Raw genomic sequence first — 23,847 nt, 5'->3', positions numbered from 1 at the left:
TGTCCCACACCTCAGATGTGCAAGGGAGGAGAGACATCTGAATTTGAGTCCTCAAAGTCACATAGAAGCAGAGGAAAGATTAATACAAGTTAATTAGGGAGTGGAAGAAAGTAAATCTCTGGGGATATTTCTGGTGAAAAGCAAGCAATGGAGTTCTGGTAAAAAGGAAGAGTTTTGCTGAAATATTAATTGGCTGGGTCTTCAGGGACACCTTCTTCCCCTTTATGCCCTGCTCTCTGTTTTTAGAACCTCTTCTGGGAAGTGATATTTTGTTCATAATTAAAATCCTGCTGATGGTGTCCAGGTTACTCATTATTCAGGTTATTCTCTAACACAAACTGGGCTCCTTTTGTTTTTTCAGTCCCCACTGCATGACTGCTTCCTACAACATCAGTGGAGAAGGCTGGGGAGACAATGTTGTGGCGGGGAGAGAAGTCTCAGATGTAAATGAAGGAAGTTTTTTTTTGGGGGGGAAATGTCTCAATCTTCATCCCCTGGCATCTCGGCAGCTTTGGCTCTGATTTGAAGCTGGGCAGATACAACCCCTAAATCTCATGGGTGATATTGAGAAATGCTGCAGGTGCATCTCTTGGATGCAAAGGGAACTTCTGGTGGCTAAACAGGAGATGAGAAGTCCTGTGAGTCTGAATTAGAAGCTGGGTTTTGTTTGTGTGATGGGTGCTTGGGGATTTGTAACACTGATAACCCCACATCATCTGAAAGCACCTCTTGGGATCCCAGAAATCATGAAGCTGGCTTTAAAACCATGTTTTCTACCAAAAAAAAAAAAAAAGTATAATTTTTCCTTGCTTTCTGCTATTTTAATACTTCAAAGTGCATGTGGAAACTTGTCTTTTAAGCTTTTTCTTTTCCCTCAACTATTTGATCAGTACACTGAAATGCCAAACAGGTCTAAGCAAAGTGTTTAACCGCAGTGTTGGTGTTTGAGGATCAGCTGGGCTGGCATTTCCTGGGAATAATGGATTTTAGCTGCTGTGCCTGGGAGCTGAGGGGTGGCAAGGTGCTCATATAAAGGCCCTTCTAATGCTATGTTTAAGATGAAGTCTGAAAAGGAGCTTTTTGTTAAATAAAATTGGGTGCTTCTTGTTTGCATGATTCCAGGAGCTGGTGCATTTGGGGATGTACTAACCATACTGATTTTGCTGGTGGATATAAATGTACAAATTAGCAATGCTTTTCTGAGATCTCACATTTTCTGAAGGGAAGCCCTGCCCTGTACCAGTCTGAGGCCTGTGCAAATCCAGGTCAGTGGCCAGAGGGGCATGTTGGGCTGGGTGTGAGTGACTGCGTGGCCAACACTCATTACATAATGTCAGGCTGTTTTTCCTGTGCTCAGCTTCTGCACAGGATATTACAAAAAGTCCCTTATTTACACAGCAGGCTGAAAAAAGTTGGTGGATGTTGTCATAGCTCTAGTGAAAATAATTTTACCCCAAGGAGCCACTAATGTTGTATTTCTGGCCAAATAACAGGCTTTGAGCAAGAGGAAAAAAAGGCAGTTCTGCATGTGGTTATTGCACACATAGAATCAGATCAGATCCCAAAGGATTCTTTGTAAGGCTTTCTGTCTCCTCCCTCCTGCAGTCCTTGCAGAAAAGAAACCCAGAGCCCAGTGGAAAGTAGGAATATAAAAAATAATATTTTTCAAGCTCCTGGACTGGCTAGTGAGAGCAGGAACTCTCACAGGAACATATCCAAAGCAGATCTTGGTCTGGGCAAACTTGTCATGTTGCAACTTGTATTCAGTAAGAATTTATCCAGGTCCAGGGCTACACTTGCTCCTGGCATAACTCCACAGATGCCTGGAACAGGTTCTGACTTGAAATTGTTGTGAGAATTAGCAACTCAATTTGCAGATGTGATGTGTTATTATTATTTTGTATTATTTTGGCACCTTGTAGGAAAACACAGTCCAGCCTAAGGCCTGGGTTAAGGATGTCTCTTCCTGGAGACTGCAGTCCCCAAACTTGTGGGAGGATTAATAATGCTGAGATTTCCAGTATTGTATTTGAACTTTAAAGGCATCATTGCTGCTGGGGGTTGACATAAGGCAGCAGAGCAATGTAGCACCAGAACCTTTTTGAATGCTCTCTTGACTTGAATCTGCAGAAGATGATTCATTGCACATAGCTCCTAAGGCAGCAGAAGGTTTAAAATTGGCTAAGAAAAGGTGATTTCCCACTTACATTGGTCAAGAAAAGGTGTAAGATAGGAGAATGTTGAGTTGGGGTCTGTGTGGAGTAGTAGATGGGTATGCAGCTCAGAAAAACAAAAGAAAGTTTGTGGAACAAATGGTGGATTTTTGATTGGTTTTTGTTTTGTGATGATTCATGTTGCTGGCAGACAGTTTTAGACATCTTATTCTAGGTACAAGGGGGCTGTGTTACAGACTATCTGAGCTCACCTGAGGTTGTGGCTCCTGCTTTTTGTTTGGTCTGAATTTTGTTGCCCTCTGCCATTGAGAATCTGAAGCCAGTTGTTCAGCCTGTGCTTCTGTTTTCTCTTTTTTCTGGGCTCTGCCTGCTAATGTTAGCAAGACAGTATTGATCTCTTCAGAAGAACACATTAATTTTGCATTTGCCTATCAGACAGCTGTGCGTGGGTGGTGATAATCCCTGTTAGTCTTTGGACTCGCTTTTCAAATGTCAGTCTGTGCCATCAGCGCTGTTGCAGTGCTTAGAAACAGCTTTTTTAGAGACAACTTTCCTGCTCCTTTTCTGCACCAGTTCTAGGAATAGTATTGTGCAGCCTCAGTGGGGTCAGATGAGATGATTTCCCCAGCTGTGGAGGGAGACCTTCCCTGTCTCTCAAGAATATTGTTCCTCCAGCCTCTCTGGAGAGCTGCTGCTCTTCTTGGAATACCTCTGACTGTTCCCTGCTGGAAGGGAAAAGGACCTGAAAGGTGCAGGGGGCAGCTTTGGTGCTGCTGCTGGGCTTTGGGTCTCAGCTGCACTCATGAAAAAAACAAGTAGCTTTTGTTCTGGGGACATTTAAGCTCTTCTTTAATGCTCCCTGGGAGTGGTGGGCTGCTGACTTTGGGTTGAGAGCTTGCAATAGGCTTGTGGCCTTTAGTTAGGATTTAAAGGGAGTTACTTTGGTGGTGAAATTTCTGGGTCTGATGAACTCTCCTTGGTTGTGCCTGGTGCTGCCAGTAGGGCAAGGGGTACTAACCCAGTCTTTGTATGTTTTGGAGGTTCTCCTCTGGCTCTGCAGCTCCTGGGAGCTGGGAGAACTCTAGATCCGGATCCCTCTGAGGGTGATCCATTGCTGCCTGGTTACCTATTTCCATTTGGAAGTGCATTTCACCATCCATTGGGCAGCCTGGTCTTGTGCTCAGCCCAGCTCTTCCAGAAGTTCTTGGTAACCCTGGGGAAACTTTTTCCTCCATATCTGTCCCACTCCCTCTCTGGTGAAACCCTTTCTGTCTTTTGGCCCTTAGATGGGAAAGTTTTAGTAAAAACATTCAACTGTGGCTGTCAAGAAAAGAGTTGAACAGCTTCTGGAATATTTGTGCTCAGACCTTAGGAAAAGGAGGTACAAATTGTGGTCAGCACAGTGTAGGAGTAATTCTGCTTGTGAAGCACTGACACAGACTTTGCACAGGGGATTTGCAGTCACAGGACACACGTTCTTGACTGGTTGCATATTTGAGGCAGAAAATAGTCTTACCACTTGCACACAAAGCTGATGCTTCCCATCATAACTTGATTTTTCAGTCATGTGTGGGCACGGTGCCTCATTTTTGTCCTGAACAAATGTGCTCTAGAATCTTCCTTTCTCCATATGACTGAATAGAGGCTTGCAAAAATAAAATGCTTGGAAATCTCATCTTTGGCCATGCATTACTGAGCAGGAATGTCTGTAGCATTAGGATGTGGTTTGTGTGTCTGCCCTCAGAGGGGATTTCTGGGGAAATGCTAGCTTTTAGGTTTTCTGCTGTTGGTTTGCAACTATAAGCTTTTTTTTCTTGTTTCTGGTGCTGGTTGCAGGTGGGAAGTTGCTCTTGGGAAACCAAAATCGGGTATTCTATTGGATGTAAGTGTGAGAGCAGTATGGTACCTTGGAAATGTAATGATTTGTAACCAGCCTGGATTTCATAGGCAAACATCATCTCAGATCAGCGTGATCAGTCCTGTAGCTTTCTGTGTGCCAATTTTACCTTCAGGGAATAGCTGTCCTTTTTAATGATTCATTAGTTTTATCAAACTGCATCCCATGGATACAGCTGGCTGGGATGGGGGAGGATGAGGATTGCATTGCTGCTGGGAGCAAGGGAAAACAAGAGTGCAGGGAGGAGAGGTTGTGGGGGCTGTGTGGGGCAGCTCTACCCTGGTGTTTGAAGGGGGATTAGTTCAGTGTGACACTGTTGAAATGTGTGGCTTTAGTGGGGAGCAGCTGAGCAGGACCTTTAGGGGTTACAGGTGATGCCCTTCATCCTTCAGGGCTGCTTCCAGGGCTCTGGTCAGCAGGAGAACTTGGCACCACAGCAGGCTCAGTGCCTGAGGAGCCCTGAAGCCCAGAGAGGAAGGTCCTCTTTACACACCAGCACAAAGGGTCACAGACAAGACATGTGCCCACATTTCCCCCCCTTAATTCACTGCCTGGGCTCCTCCCTCTGAAAACCTCCAGATCCTCTCCTTGTGCTGACTCCAACCCTGTTACCTCTCAGATGTTTTACGCCCTCAGAACTAAGGGCTTGGGTTTTATTTTATTTTACTTTATTTTGATTTTCTTTGAAAGGTTAAAGGTTTTTTTTTTTTTTTAATGAATGTGTTTCCCCATTGTTTCCTTCCTGCATGTTGACCTCGTACCCACTGTAGGCATGACAGCTATTCTGATGTCAGCCGCCGGACTGCCCGTGTACCTCACCCGTGTGCCGCAAGCTGCCAGCACCCATAAGGCCACTAAAAAACACAGCTCAGTTAAGGAGGGGAGGAAAGTGTCCAAGAAAGGTAGTTCCTGCTCAAACTCTGATATTTGCTTCCATCTCCTTTTCTTTATCTCTCTGCATCCCTCTTTTCCTCTTGTCTCTCCCCCCCAACCCTCGTGGCTCTTCTGGTTTGACTGATGATGTTCATCCCAGCGAGGGGAGAAGCAGGACACATCTCCCCTGAACTGCAGCATCTCTGACAGGCTCTAAAATAACATGGTAAAGAAGGTGTGGTCAGCTTGTTTCCACACAAAATGAAAGCTGGAACAGATCTGTGCTCTGCATGTCAGACTCCAGCCTCCCCTGTGATCCTGCTACACCCACATGGGGAGTGTCCACATACCAGGACCTTCTGAATTCTCGGTGGAACGAGTCTGAGAGCTGAGGAACCATTAAGAAGAACATCAAATCCATATGTTCTCCGCAGAGAAGATTTGCTAGTGAGCCATGCTTGTCATGATTGAGTCATGGGATGACAAGGACCTCCCAGACAAGCAGACCCCTGAGTTGTGCAGGCCTTTTGAGGTCAAATTGCAGAGGATTTGTTCTCTCCACCTCAGTCTGGGGTGGAAGGGAGTGAAGTGGAGCATTCTCAGGTGGATGTGCACTGGCAGGAAGGGATGGATTCCTTCAGCTCACTTGCTGAGTGGAGTCTTCTCCAGGGCAGGGCTTTCATTTCTCCTCTTCATATCTCTGGCACTCCTCACCTGCACAGAGCCTGTGGCTCCCAGCTGAGAGCCTGGATCCCATCCGTGTGCCTGGGACTCTGCAGGGGTAGGTGTGAATCCAGCCTGGTGTAGCTGTAGAGGTTGTTTGCCAGCCTTGGCACAGGGGTGTCAACCACCACCTAACCTGCAGCATGCCCCGCTCTGGATGAGCCAGGTGGGGACTGGAGATGTTCAACACAGACCTCTACATTTAAGAAAGGAAAGAGCCCAGACCTGGAGAGGAAGAGGCATGTGCCTGTCTAGAGAGATTTGTCGTACCTTTATCTCTCTTTGGAGTATGTGAGCTCCAAAGCTGTCTGAAGGAGGCAGGAAGGAAAATAGAAATGAAATGAGGAGGGAGGTATTTTATGGAAATGCATTATGGAGAGAGCTGTGAGAAGGAGTGAGAAAGCAAATGTGGAGTAGGATGTGTGATCGAGGGGGAGGAGAAAGCAGGGGCAGCAGGAGAAGCAGCAAAGAACAGGAGGAGCAAAGGAAAATGGGAGGTGAAGGAGAAGAGCTGAGCAGAGGTGGGTGGCAGAGGGGCTGGATGAGGATCCTGCTCCATGGAGCCAGCTGGCAGTGTGCTGGGGTTATGTGGCTCCTGGTGCTTCACTCCTGGCATGGGCAGCATGCAAGGGCAGGAGTGAGGGCTGGGTGGTGGGGATGCCCTGGAAACAGTGCCAAAAGGGAGCTGTGGGGAGGCCAGACCCTCCCAAGAGGCACTGGAGCCCAGACCAACGAGGGCCAGGCCTGCACTGATGCTGGTCACCTGCTGTGGCTTAGTGACATGAAACAGCTGTATTTAGGTCACAGGGTGGCCACAGACACAGCCTGGCTGGCTGCTGCCTTTTCCTCTGTGCTGTTTGTTGGTCCAGGTGCTGTCTGCTCCCAGCATCTGACCCTCCCTGGCATCGTGGGACAGCAGCAATGCAGGGCATGGGAAGGTGGGACATGGGCTGGGAGGTGAGAGCAGCACACACCGCATTGGGTGTCCCGCAGCTGTATCTGTGCACCCCATCAGCATCACTTCTTCAGTTCCTCAGCGCTGGCTCAGCCCCAGGGCTGCTGTCACCTCCCTGCCAGCCCTGCAATGCCACCTGCTGGGGCTGGGACACCTCCGGAGGAGCAGAGAGGCAGCACCAACAGGAGGGATGGAATGGGAAAGGGACATCAAGCATCTCCTTCTCCCATCCAGCATGGCAGGATTTGTCCCAGCTGTCCTCATCCTGCCCAGGATGTGCTGCAGAGGAGGCTTGAGATCAGCCCTCTCCTACACTGACCCATGAGAAGAGGAGCCTTTCAGTGGTTTTGGGTGTTAAAATCCCCCCTCTTATTTTAAAAAGCAGGATTCCTGTCAGTGGGCGCTGGGATGCCCCTGTGGAGTGCCTCACTTCTGGGATGCATAATGGTGTTCAGTCCCTTCTAGGAACAAGCTGTGTTTGTACAACACCCCTCAGGGCTTAGGAACATTATTCTGCAGTGCAGGTACTGAGCCTGACTTTTGGCCAGACTGTTCTTTCCCTTCACAGACCCTGATGCTGCCAACAGACAGAGATGGGCTCATTTATGCCCTGAATTTCTGCATGGTCTGTTCTTTGCCACTTCCCTTTAGGATTTTGCATCATGGAGAGCTCAAGCAAGAGCTCTGCATCCAGGACTAGCCCCAGCATTGCACTGACCACAACCAGCTGGTGGTGGGTGCACTGTGCTCCTGCTGAGCCCCTTCTCCCTCCCTCCTGCTGCTGCCAGCCCTGGTCCCACAGGGGGTGATGCAGGGCTGGTGGAATTGCAGCTGGCTCTGTCAATAGCTGGGGTGTGTTAAACAGAGGCGCTAATTAGTCAGGACTCGTTAGCGTTGTTGCTGCTCTGGCAGGGATGTCTCTGGCACAGCCAGGTGCTGCAGGGCTTGGGGAAGCCGTAGTTTCTGGGCAGGTTCTGTGCTCTCCATGCTGGCACGGGGCCTGGCAGCCTCTGCCATCCCCATGGATTGGGATGCTGCAGCCACTCGCTGCCCCGTGCCAGCACTGCTGGGACCTGACTGCTGGCTGGGAGGCAGGAAGACAAGTGGCTTGTCCTGCTCTCTCCAAGTGCTGCTTGGAGCAGCTGCATGCTGCAGGCCACCACAGGGCTCCCCAGCCTTTCCAAGGACCTCCAGGGACTGCCTGGGTCTGCTGTGTCACTTGTTAGCCACTTTTACCTGGTGAGGAGGTTTCCCTGCACATCCTCCTCTCTGGGAAGGGCAGTCACTGCAGGTGCTGCAGTGAGGAAGGAGAGGAGCATGCTCATCCTTCCTTGCCATCCACCTGCAGCTGGATGTACAGACTGTGCCAGTGCCTGTGGGACTGGGGAGTCCCTCAGAGCTGGGAGATCTTGCTATTCCCATGGGGAAACATCTGCTGAAGGAGACAGGCTGCAGAAACAGGGATGCTCTGACCAGAGCAGCCTGGTTACTGGATTATCCTGCTGAAATGCTGAATATGGAGAAATCTGTAGGTGCAGCTTTTCCAAGTCCATGGAGCAGAGGTGATGGGAGCTGTGTGACTGTCCATGGCAATAACTAGGAACAACCAGTGTCTGGCCTGTAGAGGGTATAAAAAAAAGTCTGCTGGAAACCATATGGCTTGTTTTGGGCTACAGAAGGAGATATTACTGATGCAAGTATTTGGTTGCTGTGCAAGGATTCAAAACACATCTGTGAAATGTTGCCCATGGAAAGCCCTTGCTGCAGCAAGCAGATAATTATCTACAGGGAGGAAGGGGAAGCATTAAAAACAATTTGATATTCCTCTCTTTGTAAAAGAAAGAATGGTAAACATTTTTTGGCATCCTGGATAAATGTAGCACAGCTCTGTGCCAGCTGGTGATAAATGGCACTGGTCGATTCTTCCAGTCCATTTTCAATCCACTATTGAATCCAGAAGACTCTGGGGACTGACCAAGCTTTGATGATCCCAGGGGATGGCCAGAACAAAGATTTGGAGGCAAACACTTTTATGGAATAAACAGCCCTGTAAGGAAGTGATTCATGTGTTGGAGCATACGTAGCTCGTGCCATGGTCCCAGCTGCCTCCTGGCTCCCCCTGTGCTGCTGGGATATGGCCAGCCAGACAAGCTGGTCTGCCCAAGGAAAGCCATGTGGACTTTGCTACCCTTCCTGAAAAAGAGCTCTCAGCATCAAAAGTCCCTTCTTTGGGACTGGACTTTGAAATCCTTGCAGCTGGGGGGGGATTTTTCTAAAATACCAGGCTGCCTAATCCTTTCTCTCTCCAGGCAGCTTTGGTGGCTCTAAATGCATTAGAGCATCGTCACAGCAAAGAGACAGGGACAGATTGCAGATGCCACAGTGCAAATCCATCAGGCATGGGTTTCCTCAGGGCAGCTGAGGGCTGCATCACCTTCTGCCTGTTTGGTTCCCCCAGCTCCATCCTAATGCCAGCTGGTGAAGTGGTGTAATGCCCAAAATCCCAAGGCCTTTCCTGTCTCACTGTCATCCAGCTCTGCACCAGAATTTTTGTCTCCTTTCATCGATTTCGTTTGAATGAGCCTGGCCAGTTCTTGAGTCAGTTATCTCTTTGTTCCTTGGAGCTGCTCCAGAGAAGAAAAGTCACGAGGCATTCTGTGGAAGGGGCAACCCCCACCACCCTGAACAAGCTGAACTGCTTGCTCTAAAGCTGCTCGGATCTGCTGTGCAGGTGGGAGCAGGTGAGCTGGGGCTTTCTGCCAAGTGCTGGGCAGGTGTTGCTGCTGGTGTAACACTTGTCCCTGCTCCCTTCCCTTGCTGTCTTCACCTTGGCTGTGCATCTTTTTGGCTTTTCTTCCTCCAGCCCAAAGCCAGAGGAGACAAGAAGGTCACTTCAGAAAGAGCCACCTGGAAAATGCAGGTTGGGTGGAGAAGGACTTGGTGGTCAGTCTGTCTGTCTGTCTGCCAGGCAGCACAGGATCCACAAGGATGAGAACACAGTGATCATCGTGGGAGTGGATGGCCTTAAGGGGGATAATAGCTAGTCCTGCCCACAGCACTCTTTCTGAAACCTGTGAAGCAGGAGAAGCTGAAACCTCCATCTCCTCTAGGGCCATGAAGGTCTCCAGGGACTGATTCCAAGTGCCACACGTGGGAAGTGCCACCCTGTCTTTGCCAGCTGGATGTGACAGAACACTCAGCTGGGGAGTTTCAGGCACAGTGAGCTGGGACAGCTCAGACTGATCACATCCCCTTCAGACTCATTCCTACCTCTTGATCCTCTGCATGCAAGCAAGGTCCCAGCAGAGAATTCCTGGAATTTCTTTTGGAAAAGACAAGACAAGGAGCCAGGTCCCCTGTGAGATCTGGTGATGAGGCCTTGAAGCAGCTCCTGGCACTGCTGAGCCCTTGGCCTCAAAGGTGGAAGCCTGAGGCTTGCCCAGGCTCCTCCCTGTTTCCTGCTCTTGGGACAGTTCTTGGAAATGCATTTTCAGGGGATTTTGGCCCCTGAAGAGGAAAACATCTGCTTCTGTGTTGTTCTTTGGCTTAATGCTTAATCCTGTTGTCGCCTATCTGACTTGGGATCTCCAGAGATTGGTCCTCACAGCCCTGCTCTGGCTGAGATGTCAGGCATCCCTCCTGGCCAGCACTGGCACTTGGAGTGAACATCCTTCACCTCCGGCTTCCTCTTCTTGCTCTGTGTGCTCAGCCATCCTTTCCTCCTGCTGCTGCTGGCAGAAATCACGGGTTTCAGGTTGGCCAGGAATCCCCTTCTGAAAATAACTCATCTTAATGACTGTGTTTTCACTTAGGAGAGTCCAGCCCACAGTTCCTCAGCCTTCTTAGCTAAAGGATGTTGATGCTCTGCCTTCCTCTCTTCCATGCTGTTCTAGGGAATGAGGGACTTCTACCTGGTAGAGGATCTGTGCCATCCAGGCAGAGGTTCAACACCATTTGTGGCACATGAGCAGTCCTTCCCTTCTGTTTCATGTTTGTCTCTCCATGAAAAGTGGTTATCCAGAAAATAGCACCCCCTCCTTCCTGCTCGTGACAGACGTGGATTTTTGGATTGGAATAACAGCTCCAGTGGCTGTCTCTTGGTGTGCAACTTCTTGAACCACAGAGCCAGTGCTTGTGAACCCTCTGTCTTCCCTCAAGGCCCCAGAATGGATGGGGAGAGCTGAAGATGGGTCATGCAGGTTCAGCTGTAGCTCTGATCCCTGGCTGGTCCACGTGTGTCCTCCTGGGAGCATGGAGTTGGGAGCAGCAGTGCTCTCCATGCTAAAGCATCCTCCTGGACAGGATGGAGTTGGAGAAGGGAGAGCTAAGCCTTGGCCAGCCTGTTTGTCACAGCATTGCTTTCTCCTAGTGTCCCCCAGAAGTGGATTCAAGAAGGAAGGATGAGATTCCCCCAAGCAAAGTGTCTGATCTCTCTTTGCCTCCTGCCAGGTCGAGTTGTAACATCACTTGTGCAAATGTTTCTTTTCCCAGGCTGGTGGAAAAGCCTGGCAGCTCCTGTGGCAGGCCTGATGCCTGGTAAGGACCAGGTGCCTTGCCAGAGGTATGGGGTGCTCCTGGCTTAAGCCAAGCCTTGCTAGGCAGCTCCAGGAGGATGGGCTGGAAGTTGAGGTGACAGTGGATGCACTCAGTGGTAATTTGCTCTTGGTGTTGTGTGATGTTTGTTGCTTCATCCCATAATGCCTCCAGGGACCAGGCTGGTGGGCTGCTCAGGTCTCTGTGCCTGGGTGGATGGGACCAGGGATTATATTTGGGAAGATGCAAAGATACTGTCTCATGCTGCAGATAGGGTTCATGTTGAAAGCTGGTTTATTTTATACACCTGGTAACTTGTGCTGTGTCTTGCCAGGTGTGAGGGTGTGGAAGCTCAGGACCAAGGCCACTGTTTCATGTTAAGGATGTGGAGCTCATTGTGCTGTGTTCAAAACTGGGCCTGAAGCTCAGAGTGTTGCTGGGTTTCCTTGCTGGGCACCAGCTGGGGTGGTGTGGGAATGCCTTTTTTCCTCCTTTGACAACACAGACTGTGTGATCCTCTGTCCCATCAAGGCTGCTGGGTTTGATCCCAGCTGTCTTCTGCTGTGCACAGAAAGTCCATCTGGGATGTGCCTGGTGTCACTTGGGGTGTGTGACAAGAACAGGAGCACACCAGCTACACTCACAGCCCTGGTGGGAGCCATGGCTCAAAGCAAAGCCTTTGCTGGGCTTGTAGGGATCTGTTGGAGTGTTCTGTTCTCCCCTTCTAACCCTGACCTTTCTCCTTGGCATCCTGGCCAGTGACCTGCTTGTCTGCCTTCTCTCTAGCTCACCCCACATGGGCCATCATACCATGCAGTCTCTGACTTGTCTGTCTCATCTCTCCTTGTGCAGCCACTCCAACAGAGCCAGAATCCGTGGTGAAGAAATACCTGGAAGAGCTGAAGGGTGCTCCTGCTGATGAGGTAAGAGGACAGTGAAGCAACTGCAGCTTGCCCAGTTCACTGGGGTGCCAAGGAAGCCACAGCAGTGCCCAAGGGCCATGCCTCCATGGGTGTCTGGTGTGGTGCATGGTGCTGCTTGCAGTGGCACTGTTGATGTGAGGTGGAGAGTCCTCAGCACTGCCTGAAGTTCACATGTGACAGCAGGTGACTTGTCCTCATCAGAGGACTGTGAGGAAGGCTCAGTGTGGGTGGAATAGCTCATCCTGACAGTGCCCCCATTTCCTTTGGAGGATGGAGTTTGGTTTTGGTCTCAGCGCTGAGAGGTCAAAACTAGAGATCAATCCCTGCATTGGAGCTCCTTTGCAGAGAAGCAGGATGTAGCCATACTGTTCTCTTTGACTGATGCCAGCTCTCCACCTCCTGGACAATGCAGGAAGTGGAGTGGAGCAATACCAGCCATATAAGGAAACCTGTCTCTGTGTCCTTAAATCTCAATTAAAGCTGAAGGGCTGAAGGCAAATCTTCCTGAAGCATCTCCTTGATGGCTTCCTTGGTGTGCCAGTCCTCAGGACCAGCCTGTGCTCACACACGTGGTGTTTTCTCCTGCAGGACTGCATGATCTGCATGGAGAAGCTGTCCTCCCCCTCGGGCTACAGCGACTCCTGCCAGTCCAGCACCATCAGGCCGGAGGCAGTCGGCCGCCTGAGGAACTGCCAGCACTCCTTCCACATGCTCTGCATGCTGGCCATGTACTCCAACGGGAACAAGGTACTGAGCTGGCCCATCTCAGCAGCCCTGCCTGCAGGTGGCTGTGCTGGGGAGCTCTGATGTGGCTTCTCTCCCCTGGCAGGATGGCAGTTTGCAGTGCCCCTCCTGTAAAACCATCTACGGAGAGAAAACTGGTACCCAGCCCAAAGGGAAGATGGAGGTCTCCACTTTCCCCCAGTCCCTCCCAGGACACAAGGACTGTGGGACAATCCGGATTGTGTATCACATCAGCAGGGGCATCCAGGTGAGTGCCCAGCATGCTGGCAGACAGCACAAGCTGGGAGAGCCTCCCAGAGAAGTCCTGGGAGCCAGTGCAGCACCTGCTGGCAGCCCTTTGCTGAGTAGCCTGTGGTTCCTGGAGCCAGCAGCTGATCTGGCTGCTCTTCAACATGTGAGGGCCTCCTCCATCAGAGATCTTTCCCTGAGCAGCCCCAGCTGTTCACCTGCAGTAAAGTCTGGTGTTTGCCTGAAGCAGGGAGGAGATGCCCATGATCACAAGGTGGGAAGCATCCCATGGTCTGGTTTCACAGCTCATGTTGGTTTCAGTGGTGGGAGTGAACTTTCAAAGGTTTGAGCTGTGTGGCCTTTTTAAGGTGTTACCAGAGCACATGGGAAAAGCAGTGTTTTGGGGCTGTCTCTCACCAGAATTTAGGTAGATTTTACATCTGGCTTTGTATCCCAGCTGCTTTTGGAGGATCTGTAATAGTCATGTGTCCTTGAGAACAACAGACACGTACTCACCAGCAATGCCTTGCTGCCTCTACGTGGAAGAGCTGGTTTGGGATGGGCCTGTGTCAGATCTTGCTGCTGATGTCCAATTCACAGGAAGATGGATATGTCCATGACAAATCTGTCTCATCTCTTGCAGGGCCCGGAGCACCCCAACCCTGGCATGCCATACACAGCCAGAGGCTTTCCTCGCTATTGCTACCTACCAGACAACGAGAAGGGCAGGAAGGTGAGGTATCACACCCTGATAACACCACCCTTAAGCTGTCAAGCTCCTGACAAGCTGCATTCATGGCACAAATCTCCTAGCTGCTGCTCCTAGCTTTGTTTTTCCTTTCCCCCTCTAGGTCCTGGAGCTCCTGAAGGTGGCCTGGAAGAGACGCCTGATTTTCACAGTGGGCACCTCCAACACCACGGGCGAGAGCAACACGGTGGTGTGGAACGAGATCCACCACAAGACTGAGATGGACTCAAACCTCAGTGGCCATGGCTACCCTGACCCCAACTACCTGGACAATGTGCTGGCAGAGCTGGCTGCCCAGGGTGTCACCGAGGACTGCCTGGGCCAGTGAGCCTCAGGGGCCACCTAGTGCACTTATTCCTGATGCCTTAAGTTCCCGTGTCCGAGCGCCCGTCACACTGAGCAATAACAGTTCCGTGGGAGCCCTGCCCGCTCTTCACAGTTTTTTGGTGGGGGGGTGTGGGGGAGGGAAGGATATTTTTGTAGAAGCTGTGCTTGTGTCTCTGGGTGGGATTGATGGCTGCAGCCAGGAGCAGCAGGGATGGGACTGAGGTGACAGATCCCCTGGGGAAGGCAGGCCCTTCCTTTGGTTATGCCTGGGGACAGGGTGGGAGAGGAGAGTGCCTTGCTTCCAGTAGACCACCTGGAAGTCAAACAAGGTCCTCCTTTTGGGACACATCATCTCCCTGTCTGAGGCACCTCTTGCCTCCCTCCTGCTGTGTATCTCTACTGGGTCCCAATAAACTCTTCATTCTCACAGCAAGACCCTGCTCTGCTTTCCTGCTGTTCAGGGCTTGGGGTGGGTCTCTTTGGGGAACCAGCCTCCTCCATGGAGCCACAGACAATTAATCCAGCCAGGAGGGAAAGCTCAGCTCTGCTGGAGGGACACACATCTCAGTGGAGGCAGAACACTGCTCCTAGGGGTTGTGGCTCCTGCCTGTCAGTGCTTGGCCACTGGAGTTTGGTGTCTGTGGCCATGGTGCCAGCAGAGGTGACTTAGCAGTGTCCACCATGTGCGAAGTTGCAGCCCCACTTCTCTCATCCCAAGGACGAGAGGCAGAACCTGTGCCTCTCCTCTCAGGTGAAATGGCAGCAATTCAGTGAAGCCTGTGCAGGGAGGAGCTGCTGTGCTCTGTGCTGCTGCTGCAGGGATGCTGGTGCCACCAGCTGGTGACAGTCACCTTCCTCCCAGCAGCACTGGTGGACAGCCCAGGTGCCAGCAGCGATGCTCTGGCTGGGAGCCTGTTCCTGCTCTGGCTGCTGGCACCTTGCAAGTGGGATATTGTCCCTGTACATTGCTGTACATTGTCCCCAGGCTCCTTGTCAGATGGGAGCTGAAGAGCTGTTTCTTGTCACCTGGGGAGTGATATATTTTGAAGAGTTGTTTCTGGCTCTTCCTCTCCCTGTAGCCACTAGACCCAGCTGCACATTAAATCCATCCAATCCATCCCTTTGGCACTGGTGCCATCTGCCATTTCACCTCCTTCCTGGGAAATCTGGGATGGGGCTGGGCTTTGTGGCAGCACTACCTGGGACCAGCACATCCTGGACCAGATAAAGGGCACTTTGCTTCCTGTCATGCCAATATGAAGATAAACGGTTTTTCTGAGCCATTGAGTGGTGGAGCTTTCCCCAGTGTCCATCTTGTGCCTGCAAGCTCTAAGAAAACCCCTCAAATATCCAGTGGAATCTGGGCATGCTGCAGGAATGGCAGCTCCATGGGAGCTGCAGTGACGTGTCTGTGTTGCTAAGCTCTACACAAATGGGCTCTGTCTGCTCTTCTCCCACCCTGGTTGCAAAAGGGAGAGGTCTTGAGTTCAAACCTAAGCTTTGTATCCCTGGATTATGCTGTCCCTGCAACCAAAGCAGTGAATTGAAGCAAAGATTGAAGCAGGGTTCACTCAACCCTGTACAAAGCAAGAATTTCCTGCTGAGCCTGGCTTGAGACATCTCCAGCAGCTGCTGCTGGGTGTGAATCAGCTGGAGCCTCCCTGCATCTGGGCTGGTCCAGGGCAGGGGCACGGGGCTGGGTGAGCCAGCCAAGCTCAGCAGCTCATCCCTGACTGGTTTTGGACACGAAGCATCTCCTAAAATCCTTCTCCTCTCTGTGCTGGGCCCAAGGTGGCCTAGCCCCTGTGGCAGGGGGATCCAAGGGGTGGAAGGGAGCAGAGCCAGGAGCTCAGGCACGGTGCTGTAGGGAAATGCTTTGAAAGGTGGGGTGAAAGCATAACCGTAAAAATATAACCTCTCGGAGCCAGGAGGGGACAGAGTCCCAGATAAAAGCTTCTGCTGCCCCCAGGCACATTTAACCAAAATCCTTGTGTCCCCTCTCCCCAGCTGGAGCCCCAGGGAGAGGAGAGGGGGGTGTCTCCCAGCCCCTGCGGTGGTGGCTCATCTGCCACAGGGTGGTTATTATTAGCCCAGCCTTGACCCCGCAGCTATGCTGGGTACCGGCAGCTGAAACTGTGACTCAGTGTCCCCTGCGTCACCCCCCTGCGTCACCCCCTGCCCCTCACCTTGCTGCTGGCACCTTGCCGGCCGGGCAGCACCAGGGGAGAGCCGGGGGGACCTGGGGGGGTCCCCGGGGCGAGTGTTGCTGGGCAGGTGTGGGGGATAAGGCCGGGATAAGGGGGGAGGGAGGGAGGCTGCAGCTGCGCCTGGTTTTCCCCTCTGCAGCTGGACCGTGTAATCTTTGAATGCCCCATTTCCACTTAATCTGAAGGCGCGGTCCCGGCCCCTTGGGAAGGGGGGGAAATCTCCTCCCACGCAGGAGTGGGCAGCCGCTCCCCTTGGCAAACACGGCAGAAGGAGCGCTCCGAGCCCTCTGCGGGGGGAGCGGCGCTCGGGGCTCCCGGCCGCGGGGCGCTCCCGCTCCAGGGCCGTGTCCTGCCCCCATCCCAAGGGCTTGGAAGGGCTACGAGAGATGGGGAAACGTCAGCGTGTGGGGTGGCCCCTGAGCTGAAAAGGCTTCCGTGGCTCTGGTGTTGGGTGGGACCATTCACCTGAACGCTGGGATTTGGGTTCGTTTGGGTGTGATGTTCCGCAGCGCTTCCCTGCCCGCGGGGCAGGGCTGGCTGCACCCGAACCAGTCGGGCACGGGCTCACCCCTGGCTCCGGGGGACTGGTGGGCACACGGCATCCACAAGGAGTTGGGTCTTGGTGGGGCGAGTGGGGTTCCAGGACGACTTGCCCGGCTGCCCCCGTAGCGGCAGCAAAGGCCGAACCCTGCCAACCCATCCTGGAACATTGCCCCAGTGCCTCCTGTGCCTCAGTTTCCCCTTTCACATGACTGTCCTGTGCCTTGATTCCTCGCAGGTGCCTCGGGGGTCCTGCAGGACGGTTCCCAGCGGATTGGGGACCAGCGGGTGGCCCGGGATGCTCAGCTGTCCCCTCTGCCCGCGGGGCCCGGCCGGGCCGGCAGAGCCGGTGCAGGAATGCGGGGCTGGGAGGGCCCAGCTCCAGGACAGGCGGTCCCTGCTGCGGGGGCACTGGGGGCAGTTCGTCCCCTCGGCAGCGGGACGGGGTGAGCAGAGCAGGACATCACATCCAGCACCAGCAGGACGACGCCATGGAGCTGCCGTGGGTGCTGCTGGCTCTGGCTGGGATGGGCGCGGCCGCGGATTTGGGTGACTCCCTGGGGGACAGGGCAGGGGGGACAGGGGCCTGGAGGGGCTGCGAGGCGTTTGTGCCAGGGAGGGGTTTATGGGGCTGGGCATGGCTGGGGGGTGCTGTCCCCCTCGTGCTGGCTCCTTGTGACAGTCCCGTGTGCCAGCACTGGTGTGGGTGCGGGGTCGGGCGCTTGCTGAGCGTGTGGAACGGGGGGTCCCTCGCTCACTGCCCGCTCCCCCAGCCCGGCTGCCCTACGTGCCCCACGTGCCCCCCATGGCACTGCTGGGCAAGGTCACTGCCACCACCTTCGCGCTGGCGAGGCCCTGCTGCGTCTTTGACGGCCACGCCGAAGCCTCCGACACCGTTTGGCTGGCGGTGGCCTTTGCCAACGGTGAGCGCCCGCCGGTCCCGCACGTCCCCCTGTGGCAGGGGACATGGGGGACCCCACGGCAGTCGCTCACCCTCCATCTGTGCCGTGCAGCATCAGGCACCTTCCGAAACCCCCCGTCCCGGGCTGACGTGCCCCCGTACAAGCAGCTGCCCACTGCCCGCTCCTACATGACGCTGGAGACGGCGGCGGCCGCGTATTCCTGCCGGGCAGCGAGCGCGCCCGTGCTGCGGGTCGGGAGCGACACGGCGTGCGGGGAGCAGGGCAGGGAGGACCCCTGCAATGGGCCCCTGCCCTCCCCGGGACCCTACAGGTAAGGCCAGAAGCCCCAAATCCCGGCTGGGGTGACTCGCTCGTCCCGCGGTACCACCCCCGTGCCCGTGGCAGGGTGAAGTTCCTGCTGATGGGCTGCCGCGGCCCCAAAGCGGAGACGCGGTGGTCCGAGCCCATCCTCCTGCGCACAGGTACCTGTGGCACTGCCACCCCCCCCGCGGGTCCCCGGCACCCGCCTGGTTGGGGTGCTGGCACGTGGCACAGCATCAGCCCCGTGCCATCACCCCAAAACCTGCGGGATGAAGTGATCCCCGATCCCACATCCACCCCATATCCCCCATCCCGCCTCCTTCCAGCCGTCAGCCCGAGCACCATCGAGCCTGTGCCCGCTCGCCGTGGCAGTGCCGTGGTGGTCATCGCCTCCATCCTGGCCAGCCTGGGGGCCGTGCTGGCCACCGCCGTGCTCGGAGCCCTGGGGTACGGGGGGCTATGGGGGGGCAGTGTCTACAGGGCCTCAGGAGAACACCCCAACGTGGCAACCCCGTCAGCAAAGAAATCTTTTTAACAATGAAAAAGTATTTTTATTCCTAAATTGGGGGGTTGCCATAGTTTGCAAGAGAAAGGGCTCCTTGGGGGTGGCTGGTGCAGAGCCCCACAGACCCCACTTGATGCCTCTGCTTCCGTCTCCCTGCAGTGCCAAGGTGTGGAGCTCCCTGTGCCACCCGGGCTTGGGGACCGACTCCTTCATCCGCAGATCCTACCGGACCCACCACATCCCCCCGGGCCTGCCCCTGCCCCCCGGCGGCGGGTGTAGCCCCCCAGGGCTGTGCTGCTCTGTCCCCCAAGCCCCTGCTCCGTGTCAGAGAATCATGGAACAGTTTGGGTTGGACGGGACCATAAAGGGACCACCTCGTTTCAACCCCCCTGCCACAGGCAGGGCCACCTTCCAATAGACATGAACTGTCCTGTCAATTAAAATCTGATTTTCCAACTGCAGCTGTCTCCTCCTGGTCTTTGGCCATGCAGGGCGGGACTGGGAAGGTGGGCGACCTCAAGACCCACGTGGGCCCTGGTTTTGATGGCACTCGGTGTCGGTGTGGGGGGCACTTGGTAGCGCTGGTGGGGTCTGTGGGGCGCATCACCACGGGTGAAGCTGTCACCCAGCCATGCCACAAACTCAGCGGTTCTCACTCAGCACGCCTCGCCGGCGGGCGCTCAAAAATAACAAAAGCTCCCGGGGAAACGAGCCCAACCTGTTTGCCACGGGGCTGCGGCCGCTGCAGGAATGTGGGCGGATGGTGACCACAGGCGGGTCCCAGGGGACGCGGAGCTCCAGCAGCCGCACTCCCGCCCTCGGCACCAAGGCGCCCGCACCATGCTCCCGCTGCTGCTCCTGCTCCTGCCCGCGGCCCGCGGCACAGGTGAGTCCGGGACGCCACCGGGATGGGCTCGGGGCTCCCCTCGGCACTGCGGGGTCCCCCCGTGCACAGGCACCAGGACCCCGCTGAGCCTGGAGGTGTAGGGCAGCTGATGCCCCCCAATTCTGGGTCGCGTTTGGGTGTCACCTCCAGTCTCTGCTGTCACTGATATTGGCTGACTGGCACAGTGTGGGGTCCCCACTGGAGTCCACCAGGACTCCCCTGAGCCTGGAGGTGTAGGGCAGCTGATGCCCCCCCATTCTTGGTGCCACCCCAAGTGTCCCTGGTGTCACCCACCCTAGTCCTCTGGTGAGGGAGTCCCGCACGGGTGTTCCCCCCGCCAAAGGGAACATGGAGTGTCTTTGCTTCCTCTTTTAACGAAATACGTGTCTGAGCCCAGGCTGGGGGTGGCAGGGGAGCAGAGGCCGCACTGCCGGGATGCCAGGGTTCAGCTGCCTCCTGCCCCTGTCCCCGCTCCGATCCCCGGCACTGCGGCCGCCGCTCGGAGCCTCCGTTCCGGGGCTGCAGCGCGGGATCCACACCCTCCACCGCACCCCCTTGGCTTCTCACCGCAGATGTGGTGGGGCCCGAGCCAACCCTGGCCAAGGATCCCCCGCTGGAGGGGGTGACGACCACCTCCACCTTCGTGCTGGACCAGCCCCGCTGCGTCTTCGAAAACTACAGCAACGCCGTCGTCTGGCTGGTGGTGTCCATGGACAAGGGTAGGTGGGAGCAGCCCAGGGCAGGGGGTGTGCAGGGGTCCCTGTATCCCCCACCAAGTCCCTCCTCACCCCCATCCCCATCCCTGCAGATGCCTTCAACAACAGCTTGATACCGGGGACTCCCGAGATCGCATTCCAGAAGTTCCCTGACAAGGCCTCTGCCTACATGACCCTCAATGTCACCCTGGACAGCTACCCCTGCCCCAAAGCCCCTGGGGACATCACGGTGCTGCGCGTGGGCAGCGAGACCAGCTGTGCAATGGATGAGACGAGACCCACGTGCAATGGCCCCCTGCCCGGCCCCGGGCCGTACTGGTGAGCCTGCTCTGGGACCGGCCCCCCTCAAGGGCCGCCAGCAGCCCCCCGGCTCACAGGGCTGTGGCCAACCTCCCTTCCCATCTTAGGGTGAAGTTCCTCGCCCTGGAGGACTCTAAGCCCGTGGCTGAGACAAACTGGTCAATGCCAATCGTGCTGAGGACAGGTACCAGTGCTCGTCCTGCCCCCACACCCAGCCCAGAGCCGTCCAGGGCAATGTGGGGTGGCCTTGGGCGTGTGGGGTGGTCCCTGGGGGCTGAATGCTGAGCAACAGTGATTTGGGGTGAGGGGTCCTGTGAGCAGCTGGGGAAACTGAGGTAGGGCTCTGCCGCGGGTCTCACTCGTGTACGGTGGCACCGTGTGATGGCACATTGGGATGGCACACACGAACACACCGTCACCATCCAGACCCCTGAGCCACGCCGGGGTGTGATCCCTGCATCCTGCTCCCTCTCCTCCTGCTCTCTCCCCAGCCAAGCCAGCCAGCAGCCTCTCCACGGGCAGCGGGCAGAGCGCCGGCATGATCGCCATCACCACCATCCTCTCCATCCTCTTCGCCATCCTCCTGGCCGGACTGGTGGCCATGCTCGTCTTCTGCGGGTGAGTGCCGCCAGCTGGGCGTGCGGGGACCGGCGGCGGAGGGTGACGCCGTCACCCCCTGGTCCCCACCCTCATCCCTCGGCCCGCCTTCCCTCCCCAGCTCGGACTCCTGCGGCAGCAGCACCTTCAGCAAGCCGGAGTCGGTGACGGTGCGGCGGTACAACACCCACCACGTCTATGACCAGCCGAGCGCCCGGCTCTGAGCGCCCCGCGCGGGGTAAATGCGCCCGCACCGCTCCGTCCCTGCGGTGCCACCAGCCCCGCGCCGCTCCGTCCCTGCGGTGCCACCAGCCCGCCGCGGGGACACGGCCGGAGCCGCCCCCCGGCCCGGGGGCGGTGGAGCGGGACATTAAAGCTTTTCCGCACGCTTTGTGCCCCGCCTGCTTGTGACCCCTCGCTGCCCCCCGCAGCCCCCTGGAAAGCCCCAAGGTCCCCTGTCCCCCCGAGCCCCAGCGCTGGCTGGGAGAGAGCTGCGGCCGGGGATGCTCTGCTGCGGGAGACCTCGCCACACCCAGCTGGGCATCGATGCCACCTGTGCCCACTTCGGATGGGGAAAAGTCCCCTGGGTGCAGGGCAGCGGGGGGAGCCTGCCCCCCCCAGCTCTGATGCACTGAAATGCCCGGGAGCTGGGGATGGGGGGTGTGGGGGTGTGGGGGGTGTTTCTCCAACACCTTTTATCCTACAATGATCTCTTCCTAACCAAGCCCAGAGGAGGGGCTCCCACACCCCGAAATGACCCAATCCATCCCGGGTACAGCTCGGGTTCCTCTGAGAGCTATGAGACCTCAAGAGGGGACCCCGGGGTGTCTGATCCTGCACTGGGGGGTGTCCCTGATCCCGATCTGGGGGATGTGGGGGCTGATCCTGCACTGGGGGGTGTCCCTTATCCCGATCTGGGGGATGTGGGGGCTAATCCTGCCCTGGTGAGGAGCGGGCTGTGGCGGGGAGGGGACTGGAAGGGACTGGATCCATCATTGCTGATCCCACAGCGGGGCGTGGGTCTCTGATGCTGATCTCGGGGCTGCGGGTGCCCTGATCCCGCAGCCCGGGCAGGATGAGACCCCGCTGGTGCTGGAGACGATCCCGCAGCGGGTGGAGCCGGGGCAGGTGTGTGTGTACCTATAGACATCGTACACAAACATTAACAGCCGCGTTTCTCCCCGCAGGCGCCACGCCAAGGGCAGCATCGCGGTGCCACCGCAGCCCGGTCACAGCGCCCTTACGGGGTGTCAGCAACCTGCCCCCCCACTGCCGGAGCCGCCTCCGTGGAGCCCGGCCAAGGGAAATGAAGCAAATCCAGCGATTAACTCCTGCCGGGATCCGCGTGGCAGCACAGGAGGGATGGGTCCGTCCGGCAAACGCGGCTCCTCTCCGCCCTACACCCCGCGCCCCCAAATAAAACTCCCGCTTCGCCTGCAAGGGGCTCTGCAAAGGGCGCTGTCGCCTCCCACGCGTGCCTTGCCGGCCGTGTGGCCCCGACCGCCCGTGGGGCTGGGGCTGGCACACGGAGAGGCTCGTGGGAGGCGGCGGGGACTGCGTTTGTCCCCTTGCTGTCCCCTGCGCGGGGGAGGCAGAGGGGCAGCGCTGGAGGAACAGACAGCGTGTTCTTCCCAGCGTGTTCCCAGCGTGGCCCTGCCGTGTCCCCAGAGCGTCCCCGCCGGGAAAATGCCAAGGACCATCTTGGCCGGCACAGCTTTGGGTGGCGGCCGAGCCCCAGAGCCCGGGTGGGTCTCGCCATGGGGGGGTCCCCGAGCCTCTGCTGGGATTTAGGGCACCGAGCACCCACAAATGCCGCCTGGGCGGTGCAGTACTTTTAAAACAAACAAACAAATGGGTTAAAAATCAATCAAACGGGGAGGTTGGGGTGCAGAGCAGCGCGGCCGATGCTGCAGCCCCCAGGTTCGGGGGTTCGGAGGGTCCCGTGTGGGACTGGGCCGATCCAGGGGGCGCCGGGCTGGGCAGGATGGGCACGAACCGGGCTGGAGCCGCGGGGCGGCCGGGGACAGAGGGGACAGAGAGGACAGGGAGGGACCGAGGGGACAGAAAGGGGAACGAGGGGACAGACAGGGGACAGAGGGGACTGAGGGGACAGAAAGGGGACCGAGGGGAAAGAGGGGACAGAGAAGGGAACGAGGGGATGGAGGGGACCGAGGGTACAGACAGGGGACAGACAGGGGACAGAGAGGGACCGAGGGGACAGAAAGGGGAACGAGGGGACAGAGGGGACAGAAGGGACAGAGAGGAGACAGAGGGATCCGAGGGGACAGAGAGGGGAACGAGGGGATAGAGAGGGGATGGAGGGGACCGAGGGGTCCGAGGGGACAGAAAGGGGAACGAGGGGTCAGACAGGGGACAGAGGGGACCGAGGGGAAAGAGGGGATGGAGGGGTCCGAGGGGACAGAGGGGAGAGAAAGGGGAACGAAGGGACAGACAGGGGACAGAGGGAACAGAGAGGGGACCGAGGGGAAAGAGGGGACAGAGAGGGGACAAAGGGGACACAGCGGGGGGACCCGCGGGACCCCGGCAGCGCGGGGAGCCCGGCCCCGCCCACCCGCGCAGGCCACACCCCCTGGCAGACAGCCGATGGGATCAGCCAATGGGCGCCGCGGATGCGCTCCAGGCCCCGCCCATTTCCCCGCCCCCGCGCGCTGATTGGCGGGCGCCGGCGCCGGCCCGCACATGGGCGCTGTGCTCGGGCCGCGGGTTCGAGGCCGCGCTCGGCGCCTT

The 23,847-nt window shown here is 56.4% G+C and overlaps 2 protein-coding genes across 3 annotated transcripts in view; both read left to right on the top strand.

Annotated features, from left to right (window-relative positions):
- DTX2 (deltex E3 ubiquitin ligase 2) overlaps positions 1-14,558 on the top strand; it is a 34,391-nt gene extending 19,833 nt beyond the window's left edge. The window contains exons 5-10 of one of the 2 annotated variants that reach the window (XM_021550933.2): positions 4,842-4,973; positions 12,008-12,078; positions 12,667-12,825; positions 12,908-13,069; positions 13,694-13,783; positions 13,902-14,558. In XM_021550933.2, coding sequence (XP_021406608.2) covers positions 4,842-4,973; positions 12,008-12,078; positions 12,667-12,825; positions 12,908-13,069; positions 13,694-13,783; positions 13,902-14,126 — 839 coding nt within the window. In that variant the 3' untranslated portion in view covers positions 14,127-14,558. The remainder of the gene's footprint in view (positions 1-4,841; positions 4,974-12,007; positions 12,079-12,666; positions 12,826-12,907; positions 13,070-13,693; positions 13,784-13,901) is intronic. The other variant, XM_021550934.2, reaches the window with a different exon arrangement.
- Positions 14,559-19,440: 4,882 nt separating this feature from the next.
- LOC144247257 (uroplakin-3b-like protein 1) lies at positions 19,441-21,323 on the top strand. The gene is made up of 6 exons (XM_077787621.1): positions 19,441-19,486; positions 20,059-20,205; positions 20,295-20,520; positions 20,610-20,686; positions 20,994-21,120; positions 21,221-21,323. The coding sequence occupies exons 1-6, from the start codon at positions 19,441-19,443 to the stop codon at positions 21,321-21,323; spliced, it is 726 nt and encodes a 241-aa protein (XP_077643747.1).
- Positions 21,324-23,847: the final 2,524 nt, after the last annotated feature.

This window comes from Lonchura striata, chromosome 20, assembly GCF_046129695.1.
Source record: "Lonchura striata isolate bLonStr1 chromosome 20, bLonStr1.mat, whole genome shotgun sequence".
Lineage (NCBI taxonomy): Eukaryota > Metazoa > Chordata > Aves > Passeriformes > Estrildidae > Lonchura > Lonchura striata.
This window is presented reverse-complemented; position numbering and strand designations above follow the sequence as displayed.